The sequence below is a fragment of the Gorilla gorilla genome, chromosome 20 (genome assembly GCF_029281585.2).
Source record: "Gorilla gorilla gorilla isolate KB3781 chromosome 20, NHGRI_mGorGor1-v2.1_pri, whole genome shotgun sequence".
In the NCBI taxonomy this organism is placed as follows: domain Eukaryota; kingdom Metazoa; phylum Chordata; class Mammalia; order Primates; family Hominidae; genus Gorilla; species Gorilla gorilla.
This window is the reverse complement of record NC_073244.2, coordinates 56071018-56084317: the sequence shown is the minus strand read 5'-3', so window position 1 is coordinate 56084317 and position 13300 is coordinate 56071018. Positions and strand designations below refer to the sequence as shown.

The 13300-nt window shown below is 39.8% G+C and overlaps 1 protein-coding gene across 1 annotated transcript in view; it reads left to right on the top strand.

The window, feature by feature from the left end:
* Nucleotides 1-216: 216 nt before the first annotated feature.
* LOC101147353 (carcinoembryonic antigen-related cell adhesion molecule 5-like) overlaps nucleotides 217-13300 on the top strand; it is a 33240-nt gene continuing 20156 nt past the window's right edge. Inside the window, 2 exon segments of the mRNA XM_055370964.2 lie at nucleotides 217-394; nucleotides 1282-1560. Of these exon segments, the coding sequence (XP_055226939.1) occupies nucleotides 217-394; nucleotides 1282-1560 (457 nt within the window).

Here is a 13300-nt window from a genome sequence, read left to right as displayed (position 1 = left end):
GATGGTGGGCTTTGGACATGGCTCTGTCTTGCAGGTAACAGTTACGGATCATAATTTCTGATTTTCTTCCCCACTGATATCTCTCACCTGGATTGTTGCAGTCACCTCCTAAATGGTGTCTCCTGCTTCTGCCTTGCCTGGGGTCACCACATATAGCTGTATGGGTTGTGCACTGCACAGTTGCTGGAAGTAGCATTTGCATTAACTACAATGTGAATGGCAGCTCACTTCGTGGAGCTGAGCAATGTTCCAACTCTACCCTTGAGCTCCAAAATCAATGCAATCTGCAGCCAGAATGATCAGAATACGAGGTACATCGTGTTAATCTTTAACCCAAAACTCTCCAGTGGTTCTCCGACTCCCTCAGAATACAATGAAAAGTCCTTACAGGCTGGTGCGGTGGCTCATGCCTATAATCCCAGCACTTTGGGAAGCCGAGGCAGAAGGATCACTTGAGCCCAGGAGTTCAAGACCAGTCTGGTCAACATGGCGAAACCCTGACTCTACAAAAAAATATAAACATTAGCTGGGCATGGTGGCGCATGCCTGTGGTCCCAGCTACTCGGGAGGCTGAGGCACGACAATCACTTGAACCCGGGAGGCGGAGGTTGCAGTAAACCATGATCATGCTGGCACACTCCAGCCTGAGTGACAGAGCGAGACTCTGTGGCAAAAAAACAAAAACAAAAACAAAAACAAAAACGAAAACAAAAACAAAAAAACTTGTATAATCATCTGCAAGAGCCTGCATGATGTTCCAAACCAGAGCTAATACTGCCCCCTAGCGGGTATTTGACAATGCGTGGGAATGTTCTCTGGTTGTCTCAATGCCTGGAAGGAGCTGCTGCTGTTGTAGTAGGGAGAGCAAGTGGTGTTAAACTCCTTGCAATGCACAGGACGGATCCACAAGATGAATAATTGTCTTGCCAAAAATGTCAATGCCAGTTGTAAGTGTGATCTGTCTCTCTTACCTCTCTGACTTTATCTCTTACCTCTTTCATTTTCACTTACTCAACTCCAACCACACTGGCTTCCCTGGTTTTCCCTCAAAAACAATGATCTTCCTCCTGCCTCAGGGCCTTTGCACATGCTCTTCCCACTCCCACAGTTTAACTCCGATGAGTGAGACTCTAGCAGTGGCTGAGTCTACTGTCGAATGCTGCTAAGTGGCCTCTGTGATAGTGCTCTTTGCTTCCTCCCTTTGCCTTCTTCCTGAGCCTCTGCAAGAAGCAGGTGTCTGCTCAGCTGACGATCACATCCATCCCTCCCTGGGCCGTTGAGGGGGCAACGTCACCCTGTCTGTCCAGGGGATCCCTCAGAATCTCATCTCCTACAATTGGCTCCGAGGAGCAACTACCAATCAGGTTACCCAGATCCTCAATTTTAACTTCTTCAGCCATGGCTACACCCCAGGACCAGACCACAATGGCAGGGAAACAGGCAGTGCTGATGGTTCCCTGACCATTATTGATGTGCGTGCATCTGACAATGGCATCTACACCCTGCATCTCATCTCTTCTGGTGAAAACAGTTGCCATCATGCTATGCTACTTGTCTCTGGTAAGGATTACCCTTGGGAAGAAGCAGGGAGGCTCTCTGGTAGCAAAATTAATAATAGCATTTAGAAAGTGCTTTCTGTGTACTAAGTATTGTATATCCTTTGCAGATAGAATGTCATGGGCTCTTCACTACAACTTTTAGATAAGATTTATGAGTAGGGGAGCTGAGGCTCAGGGAGCATAACAACATGGCCAGTGGCACCCATGGAGCTGGGATTTGAACCCAGTCTCTGCTTAACCCTAAAGCCCATGTTCTTGAGTACTACGTTACAGTGTTATTTACATTTAAGTATTTAAATATTACCACCCCCACCTCATTATTAAAGTAACAATGCTCAAAGCACCCTTCTTCTGAGTAATTATTCTGTATCCTTCCGTGTGCTAATCCTTTTAAGTAATTATCACATAAAATCCTTGTATAATATATACAATATATAAAGAGTTTCTACAAATCAATAAGAAAAAATACTTCAATAGAAAAAAACAGGAGAAAGATTTGGATAATCAGTTTGCAGAGGAAGAAATATAAATGGTCAATCATGATATGAAAAGATGTTCAATCTCACTAGTAATAAAGGCAGTCCCTTACTCATAAGCCTGTTAAAACTTTTCAAGTGTGATTCTAATCAATGTTGCCAAGGGTGTGGGAAGTGAGCACTCCCAAGTGGTTGATGGGAGTTTAGGGGAAAAACATTTTCTGAGGGCTACTTGTTTTTTTCTATAATAACATTTTGAAACAGTTTATTTGGAAATAATTTCAAATTTAAAAAAGTTGCAAAAATAGAGTACAAAGAGCACCCATATGCCCTTTATTCAGATTCACCTAGTGTTCTCATTTACTTTATCATTTGTGCTCTCTCTCCCCCTTCTGTCTCCCCCTCCCTCTCTCCTTCCTTCCCTCCATTTGATAGTAAATTACAAACTTCATGGCTCTTTACCCCTAAATACATCAGTATGTATTTCCTAAGAACAGAGATATTCTCTTACATACCCACAGTTATCACCTTCATAAATGTCCAGGGATAAAATACTTTTATGTACTCTATCATCCATATTCCAACTTTGTCAATTGGCACAATAAAATCCTTTATAGCCTATTCCCCCATCCAGTACAGGATCCAGTCTCTAGTCAGATACTGGATTTTGTGTCCTCTTTACTCTCTTTTAATCTGAAACTTTCCCACAGTCTTTCTTATTTAAAATTCATCTTTTTAATTTTTTTTTTTAATTTAGAGATAGGGTCTTGCTCTGTCAGCTGGGCTGGAGTGCAGTGGTGCGATCAAAGCACATTGCAGCCTCCAACTTCTGAGCTCAAGAGATCCTCCTGCCTCAGCCTCCTGAGTAGCTGGGACCACAGGCATGCACCACCACACTCATCTAATTTGTAAAAGTTTTCTTTTTTCAAATAATTTTTTTTTTTTTGAGATGGAGTCTCGCTCTGTCACCCAGGCTGGAGTGTAGTGGTGCTATCTTGGCTCACTGCAACCTCCACCTCCTGGGTTCAAGAGATTCTCCTGCCTAAGCCTCCTGAGTAGCTGGGATTGCGGGTGCCCACCACCATGTCCAGCTAATTTTTGTAGTTTTAGTAGAGACGGGGTTTTTGCCACATTGGCCAGGCCGGTCTTGAACTCCCGACCTCAGGTGATCCACCTGCCTCAGCCTCCCAAAGTGTTGGGATTACAGGCATGAGCCACCATGCCCAGCCAAAATTTTATTTTTCATTGACATGTGGTCTCGCTATATTTCCCAGGTTGGTTTCAATCTACTGGCCTCAAGTGATCCTCCTGCCTCAGCCTCCCAAAGTGCTGGGATTACAGGCGTGAGCCACCATGCCTGGCCTCTACAGCCTTTCTTTATCTTTAATTGTGTTGCCATTTTTAAAGAATATACTTCCCCATTTAAAAATTAAAACTATCTATCATCATCTACCTATTATCTATCTATCATCTACCTATTATCTATTATCAGTAAGGACTCATTAATTTCTATTTTCTAATGGTTTATAACTTGTTACTGTACTTAATATTTGGGTGCTTAAATTATTCTGAAGTTGACTAGTGGGAGCCCTTTTCATCTCCCTTGGGACATGCTGATTTTTTTAAAGCACTCTGTGTCTGGCATAATAAGATATTCAGGGCTCATGTTGTACATATTCTGCTCCTCTCCTGGAATAAGTCATTTCTCTGGAGAGCACTGCTTCCTTTTAGCATGGAATGGTATTAGAGACCAAAGATCTAGGAGCTAGGTGCTACTTGCGTGTCTTTGCTTTTAGGCTCTTTCAGTGGATAGAACTAGAAAAATGTGTGCATGTGTACACACAGACATACACATATGCCCATATATGCACATAATTATGCATATTTTAGAAATCATGCATTTACACCACCACTCCTAATTCCAGGTTCTTTTTTGCTTTTCCCATTTCATATTTGCATGTCCCTTCTTCCACAGTGAGAATCCTGGCTCCCAACATTAACACATTTACTCATTTGCTTAATATAATAATTTGATATATTTATATACGTTATAACAATATAATATATTTAACATGGTCTTACAATTGCATCACCCATACCGCTACAAAAAACAGTTCTACTAAAATGAATTCAGGATTTGTTTGCAGTTCGCATCCTCCAACCTTGTTAAAGACTATGGGTATATAGTAAAATATACGCAAATTACTAGAGTTAGTCCTTTTATTTATTACCCCCTCCTTCCCTGTTTCCCTCCCTCTCACATTTCCTTCCTTCCTTCCTTCCTTCCCCTTCAGTATAATTATAATATTCATTTGAAATACAGTTAAGTTAATTTGCTTTAGTTTGTTTTCCTGTTTAATTTTATTTTTTGAACATTTAGACTATTAACGTGCTTTCAAAAGTCAAACCTCATTATAAAGACATTTCAGAGAAGGGTCACTCCCTCCTATATTCCTTCCACCTTATTTTCCTCTCACCTCTTATGGGTAACCAACTTCATTTCTTCCTGGTTTATCCTTCGTGTGTGTGTGTAAAGATGAATAGCTATGTGTATGTTTCATCGTTCCTTCTTACACAACCGATAGCATACTCTATATGCTCTTCTGCAATTTGGTTTTTTCGCTTGACAGAATGTCCTGCAAAGCACTTCTTATCAGGCCATGGAGATCTTCCTCATTCTTTTGTTATAGCAGCATTCCATTGTGTAGAGGTACCATAATTCATTCAGCTACTCTCCTATGCTTGGGCATGTAGGTGGTTTCCAATATTCTGCAGTGATAAACAGTGTTGTCATGAATAACTTCGTGGACATGTGTTTTCATATTGCCAGAGGTGCTTCTTCAGGTGAACTCCCTAGAAATAGGGTAACTGGTTTGAAAAGCAGATCCATACATAAATTGTTAGATATTCCCCATCCCCACTGCATTGCAATGATACAATTTTGCATTCCTACCAGCATTGTGAATAAGTGTATGTTTCTCATGGTTTTTTTTGTTGCAAATGGTTGATGCTTGCTGCATGACTCAGAGGTCCCTAGCCAGGAGATGCTCTGCTCTCCCCACTTCCCTCATCTGTGAGGCCATCCTCCTAGGGCTGTCTTAGGAGAGGCCATCCCCTGTGCCATCACTGGAGGGGAACATGTAAGCAGCTGAATAGAACCTCTCATGACCATGGTTTGAGGAAGATTTTTTTTTTAAATTACTGTGATAAAAACAAAGTAACATATATGTTCATTATAGAAAATACTTGCATGCAAAACAGAAAAATTTCATGTACTTCCACCTCCCAAAAAGGCAATTATTAACACTTAATTTCCTTTCAGATTTAATTTGTAAAATCTTTAATTTTGCTTTTCTTTTTAAAATTTGAAATAATTATAGATTCACAGGAAGTTGCAAAGAAATTGTATCATGGAGAGATCCCATGTGCCTTTCATCCAGTTTCCCCCAATGAATACATCTTATATAACTATAGTTCAACATCACAATCAGGAATGATACTGGTGCAATGTGTGTGTGTGTAGTTCCAATTGATCACATGATCATGTAAACGCCACTGCAATCAAGTTACAAAACGATTTTATCGCCACAAAGTTCTCCCTGGTGCCACCTTTTCATAGTCACACCCACTTCCCTCTTTTCCCCCATCCTTAACCCCTGTCAGCCACCAATTTGTTTTCCATCTCTATAATTTTGTCATTTCAAGGATGTTATATAAATGGGATTGTACAGTATGTGACCTTTTGCGAGTGACTTCAATATTTTACTCATGCATAATGCCCTTGAAATCCATTCAAATACAGTTGGCACTTGCACAACGTGAGGATTAGGGGTGCTGAACTACACCCAGTTGAAATTAATTTTTGAGTCCCCCAAAATTTAATTACTAATAGCTTATTGTTGAATGAAAGCCATATTTTGCATGTTCTGTGTATTATATACTGTATTCTTACAATAAAGTAAGCTAGAAAAATGTATTAAAATCATAAGAAAGAGAAAATATGTTTACTATTCATTAGGTGGAAGTGGATCATTATGAAGGTCTTCATCCCCGTTGTTTTCATGCAGAGGAAAAGGAGGAAGAGGAGGGGTTAGTTTTGTTGTTTCACGGGTGGTAGAGACAGAAGAAAATCTGCTTATAAGTGGACTCGCACAGTTAAAGCCCATGTTGTTCAAGGGTCAAATGTAGTTATGTATCAATAGTTCGTTCCTTTTTATTACTGAACACTTTTCCATGTACTATAGTTTGTTTAATCATTCAGTTATTGAAAGACAACTTGGCTGTTTTTGTTTTTTGGGTATTACAAATAAAGCTACTATAAACATTCACCTATAGGATTTTGTGTGGATCTGTTTTTGTTTTTGTTTTTTTTTTTTTTTTGAAACAGAGTCTCATTCAGTCACCCAAGCTGGAGTGCAGTGGTGCGATCTCTACTCACTGCAACCTCCGCCTCCCGGATTCAACTGATTCTCCTGCCTCAGTCTCCTGAGTAGCTGACATTACAGGCAACTGCCACTATGCCTGGCTAATTTTTTGTATTTTTAGTAGAGACAGGGTTTTGTCATGTTGGCCAGGCTGGTCTTGAACTCCTGACCTCAGGTGATCTGCTGCCTTGGCCTCCCAAAGTGCTGGGATTTCAGGCGTGAGCCACCGTGCCTGGCTTGAGTTTCTATTTCTTTGGGATAATGCTCAGGGGTGAAATGGCTGAGTCATATGCTAAGTATCTGTTTAGTGTTTTAAAGAAATTGCCAAACTATTTTCCCAAGTGGCTGCACCATTTTACATCTCCATCAGCAAGGTGTGGGAGATGCAGGGTCCCTGCATCCTTGGCAGTGTTTCATATCGTCGCTGTGATTGTTTTCAAGTTTAGTCGTTGTAATAGGTATGTAGTTAATGTTTTATCGTGGTCTTACTTTGCTTTTCCCTAATGGCTAATGATGTTGATTAAATATCTTTTCCTGTGCCTATTTGCCATTTGTGTATCTTTTTCAGTGAAATCGCTCTTCGATGAAGAGAAGATTGTGTGCAAAGGAAAAGAACTGAATAACTAAAACAATTCTGAAAAAAAAAGAATAAAGTAGGAGGTAGCACTCTCCCTGATTTCCAAATTTATTATATAGCTACAGTAATCATGACTGTGCGGTACCGTGAAGACAGATTTCACTGAAAAATATAGATTGTTGTTGTTTGGTTTTGTTTTTACTGTTGAGTTTTGAGAGTTATTTGCATATTCTAGATAGGTGTCCTTTATTAGATTTATGATTTGCAAATATTTTCTCCTAGTCTGTAGCTTATATTTTCACATTTACTTTTTTTTCTTTTCTTATCTTTTTTTATTTCCATAGGTTTTTGGGGAATAGGTAGTATAAGTTCTTTAGTGGTGATTTGTGAGATTTTGGTGGACTCATTACCGGAGCAGTATATACTGAACCCACTTTGTAGTATTTTATCCCTCATCCGCTTCCTACCTTTCCCCCACCTGAGTCCCCAAAGTCCATTGTATCATTCTTATGCCTTTGCATCCTCATAGCTTAGTTCCCACATATCAATGAGGACATACGATGTTTGGTTTTCCATTCCTGACTTATTTCACTTAGAATAATAGTCTTCAATCCCACCCAGGTTGCTGTGAATGCCATTAATTCATTTTTTATGACTCTGTAGTATTGCATCATATATATGATATATATATGATATATATATGATATATATATGATATATATATGATATATATATGATATATATGATATATATGATATATATATGATATATATGATATATATGATATATATATGATATATATGATATATATATGATATATATATGATATATATGATATATATATGATATATATATGATATATATCATATATATATGATATATATATGATATATATGATATATATATGATATATATATGATATATATGATATATATATGATATATATATGATATATATGATATATATGATATATATATGATATATATGATATATATGATATATATATGATATATATATGATATATATGATATATATATGATATATATGATATATATGATATATATGATATATATGATATATATATGATATATATGATATATATATGATATATATGATATATATGATATATATGATATATACATAATATATATATAATATCATATATATATATATATACACCACAGTTTCCTTATCTACTCGTTGATTGATGAGTATTTGGGTTGGTTCCACATTTTTGCAATTGGGAATTGTGCTGCTATAAACATGTGTGTGCAAGTGTCTTCTTTGTATAATGACTTCTTTTCCTCTTGGTAGATACTCAGTAGTGGGATTGCTGGATCAAGTGGTAGTTCTCATGTGAAACTATTGAGGCCTGGAGATTTCCTTTTCAGGAGTTTTAAAATTTAAAAACCAGTTTCCTTAATAGTTGTAGGGTTATTCAAATTCTCTATTTCATATTGGGTTAGTGGTGGTAGTGAGAGGTGACAGCGTGCTGGCAGTCCTCAGAGCCCTCGCTTGCTCTCGGCACCTCCCCTGCCTGGGCTCCCACTTTGGTGGCATTTGAGGAGCCCTTCAGTCCCCCACTGCACTGTGGGAGCCCCTTTCTGGGCTGGCCAAGGCCGGAGCCCACTCCCTCAGCTTGCAGGGAGGTGTGGAGGGAGAGACACGAGCGGGAACCGGGGCTGTGTGCGGCACTTGCGGGCCAGCTGGAGTTGCGGGTGGGCGTGGGCTTGGTGGGCCCCGCACTCGGAGCAGCCAGCCAGACCTGCTGGCCCCGGGCAATGGGGGACTTAGCACCCGGGCCAGTGGCTGCGGAGGGTGAACTGAGTCCCCCAGCAGTGCTGGCCCACCGGCGCTGTGCTCGATTTCTCGCCGGGCCTTGGCTGCCTTCCCACGGGGCAGGGCTCGGGACCTGCAGCCCACCATGCCTGAGCCTCCCCGACGAGCGCCACCCCCTGCTCCACGGCGCCCAGTCCCATCGACCACCCAGGGGCTGAGGAATGCGAGCGCACGGCGCAGGACTGGCAGGCAGCTCCACCTGCAGCCCCGGTGCGAGATGCACTAGGTGAAGGCAGCTGGGCTCCAGAGTCTGGTTGGGATGTGGAGAGTCTTTATATCTAGCTCAGGGATTGTAAATACACCAATCAGCACCCTGTGTTTAGCTCAAGGTTTGTGAGTGCACCAATCGACACTCTGTATCTAGCTGCTCTGGTGGGGCCTTAGAGAACCTGTGTGTGGAAACTCGGTATCTAACTAATCTGATGGGGACGTGGAGAACCTTTGTATCTAGCTCAGGGATTGTAAACGCACCAATCAGCGCCCTGACAAAACAGGCCACTCGGCTCTACCAATCAGCAGGATGTGGGTGGGGCCAGATAAGAGAATAAAAACCGGCTGCCTGAGCTAGCATTGGCAACCGGCTCGGGTCCGTTTCCACACTTTGGAGGCTTTGTTCTTTCGTGCTCTTTGCGATAAATGTTGCTACTGCTCACTCTTTGGGTCCATGCTGCTTTTATGAGCTGTAACACTCACCGCAAAGATCTGCAGCTTCACTCCTGAGCCCAGCGAGACTACGAGCCCACTGGGAGGAACGAACAACTCCAGACGCGCTGCTTTAAGAGCTGTAACACTCACTGCGAAGTTCTGCAGCTTCACTCCTGAGCCCAGCGAGACCACGAGCCCGCCAGAAGGAAGAAACTCCGAACACATCTGAACGTCAGAAGGGACAGACTCCAGACACGCCACCTTAAGAGCTGTAACACTCACCTCGAGGGTCCACGGCTTCATTCTTGAAGTCAGTGAGACCAAGAACCCACCAATTCCGGACACAGTAGTGTTTGCTTTTTTGAGGAATTAGTTCTTTTTATGTAAATTATCAAATTTTTGTGTGTAGAGCTGTTTGTTTCAATCCTTTATTATCATTTTGTTGTCAGCAAGGCTTGTAATGATATCCACTGTTTCTTTCGTGACATTGGTGACTGATTAATTTTCTGATAAATTGGTGATAAGTAATTTCATTATTTTCTTTCTCAATAATGCTAGAGGTTCATCAATTTTGATTGTTTGTAAGAACCATCTTTTTTAGGGGGAGGGGATCTTACTCTGTTTCCCAGGCTGGAGTGCAGTGGTGCCTCAGTTTCCCAGGCTTAAGTGATCCTCCTGCCTCGGCCTCCCGACTAGCTGAGACTACAGGTGTGAGCCACCGTGACTGGCCAGAACCAATTTTTTGCTTTGTTGGTTTTCTCTATTCAATTTTATTGATTTTTGCCATTTGCTATTTTATTTCTTCTGTTTGATTTGGGTTTCTTTTGTTTTTTTTTTTGTTCTTAATATCTTGAGTTGGGAGCTTAGATGATAAATTTGATACTTTCCCTCTTGTCTACTGTAAGCATTTTTGTGCCATAAACTTCTCTCTAAGCACCGCTTTAGTTCCATCCTACAAAATTTGATGTGTTGTGTTTTCTTTTTCCTTCAGTTCAGTGTATTTTTGTTTTCCCCCAAGACTTTTTCTTTGACCCGTGGCTTAGTTAAAAGTGTAGTGTTCAGCTTCCAAGTATTTGGAGATTTTGTTCTTATCCTCCTGTTAGTTATTTCTAGTTGGATTCCACTGTGGTCAGAGAACACCCTGTATGGTTTCAATTCTTTTAAGTTTGTTGAGGTTCTCTAGCCCAGGACATGGCTTATTTTAGTATATGTTCTGTGAATGTTTGGAAAGAATGTGTATTTCGCTGTTGTTGGGTGAAATGTCCTGTCAATGTCAATTAGACCTTGATTGCTGGTGGTGTTGAGTTCTTCTATCCTTGCTGATTTTTTTCTTTTTGTCTAGTTGTTCTATCAATAGTTGAGAGTAGCGCTGATGTCCCAAACTGTAATTGTCAATTTATGCGTTTCTCATTTCAGTTCTGTCCATTTTTCCTTCACATATTCTGTAGTTCGGTTGTTTGGTGTGTACACATTGGGGATTGCCACATCTTTTTGGTGGAGCGACTCTTCTATCATTATGTTCCTTTCCGTCCCTGCTAATTATCTTTGCTCTGTTCTTTATCTGATGCTACTATAACCACTCTTGCTTTCCTTTTATTAATATTGACATAGTATATCTTTTTTAATCCTTTTCAACCTGTGTGTATGATTATATTTGAAGTAATTTTGTTGTGGCTATCATTTAACTGGCTCATTTAAAAATAGTCTGTAAATATAAATCCTTTAATTGGTATATTTAGGCTATTGAATTTAATGTAATTATTATGTTAGGACTTAGGTCTGCCAATTCATTTTTTTGTCTTCTGTTTGTTTTTTGGTTTTTTGTTTTTCTGTTTCCTTTTTCCTGCCTACTTATGGGTCACATCAATATTTTTTTAGAATCTCACTTTATTTATCTGTAATGTTTTTGAGTGTGTCTCTTTGTATAGACTTCTTAGCAATGGCTGTAGGTATTACGTATAGAGTTTATCACAGCCTATTGGTTTTGACATTTTACCAGTTCAAACAAAATATAGAAGCCTTACCTCAGGGCCAGGCCCAGCACAGTGGCTCACACGTGTAATCCCAGCACACTGGGAGATCGAGGCAGGCGGACCACTTGAGGCCAGCAGTTCCAGACCAGCCTGGCCAACATGGTGAAACCCCATCTCTACTAAAAATACAAAAATTAGCCGGGCATGGTGGCGCGTGCCTGTAGTCCCAGCTACTTAGGAGGCTGAAGCACGAGAATCTCTTGAACCCGGGAAGCAGAGGTTGTAGTGAGCCGAGATCGTGCCACTGCACTCCAGCCTGGGCAACAGAACAAGACACAGTTTAAAAAAAAAAAAAAAAAAAAAGAAAGAAACCTTACCTCCCTTTAATACTATTATTTTCTCCCATTTATAGTCATTTATAATACTATTGTCTTAATATTTTCTTTACATACATTGAGAATCACATCAGACAGTGTTACAATTTTTCCTTTAACTATTAAATGTAATTTAGAAAATTCAGTTAGAGGTGTGAAAATCCTCTTGGAAAAAAAGGGAAAGAAAACTCAAGAAGAAAAAGAAAACCCCTTCCTCTCTCCTCTCCCCTTTTTCTGTGCTCTCCTCCCTCCCCCTTTCTCCTTTTCTTCTTTTCTTCCTTCTCTATCTTTCTTTTCTCCTGATGTTCCAGATTCCCTTCTTTTACCATTCTTTTCTGTTTTAATAACTCCCTTTCTCTATTCTTTTAGGGTAGGTCTGCTGGCAACAAATTCTCTTAGTTTTCCTTCATCTGAGAATGTGTTGGTTTTTCCTGAATTCTTTATTTTATTTTTAAAAATTTATTTTAATTTTTATGGGTACATAGTAGGTGTATATACTTATGGGGTACATGAGATGTTTTGATACAGGTGTGCAATGTGGAATAATCACATCATAGAGAACGGGGTGCCCATTCCCTTAAGCATTTATCATTTGTATTACAAACAATCCAGTTACTCTTGGATCCAATTTACAATTAGATCCAATTTCCAATCCAAATGCAATTACAATTCAATAACTCTTTTAGTTATTTTATTTTATTTATTTTTTGAGATGGAGTCTTGCTCTGTTACCCAGGCTGGAGTGCAGTGGCACAATCTTGGCTCACTGCACTTCCGCCTCCTGGGTTCAGGCAATTCTCCTGCCTCAGCCTCCAAGCCTGCCTAATTTTTGTGTTTTTAGTAGAGATGGGGTTTTGCCATGTTGGCCAGGCTGGTCTCGAACTCCTGACCGCAAGTGATGTGTCCGCCTCAGCCTCTCAAAGTGCTGGGATTATAGGAGTGAGTCACCCCACCCGGCCTCTTTTAATTATTTTAAAATGTACATCTCTCTCATTCTTGAATGGTTATATACATAATATATACATATAATTTTATATACATTTATATACATATATACATATTTTATATGTATACCTATAAATGTATATACATTCATATACATATATACGTGTTTTATATGTGTACATATAAATGTACATCTTTTTCATTCGCTGGTTATAGAATCCTGGGTTGACAGTTCTTTAGAACTTATAAAATGTTATGCTTCTTTCTTCTGGCTTTCGTAGTTTCTGATGAGAAATCTACTTTCATTGAAATTGTTTTCTTCCTATGGGTAAGGTATCATTTGTCTTTCACTGCTTTCAAGATTTTAAATTCATCTTTAGCTTTCAACAGTTTGATTATGATATGCCCTGGCATAGATTCATTTGGGTTTATTCTGTTTGGGTGTATTAGTTTTTTTTTTTTTTTTTAATTGCTGCCTAACAAAAGTA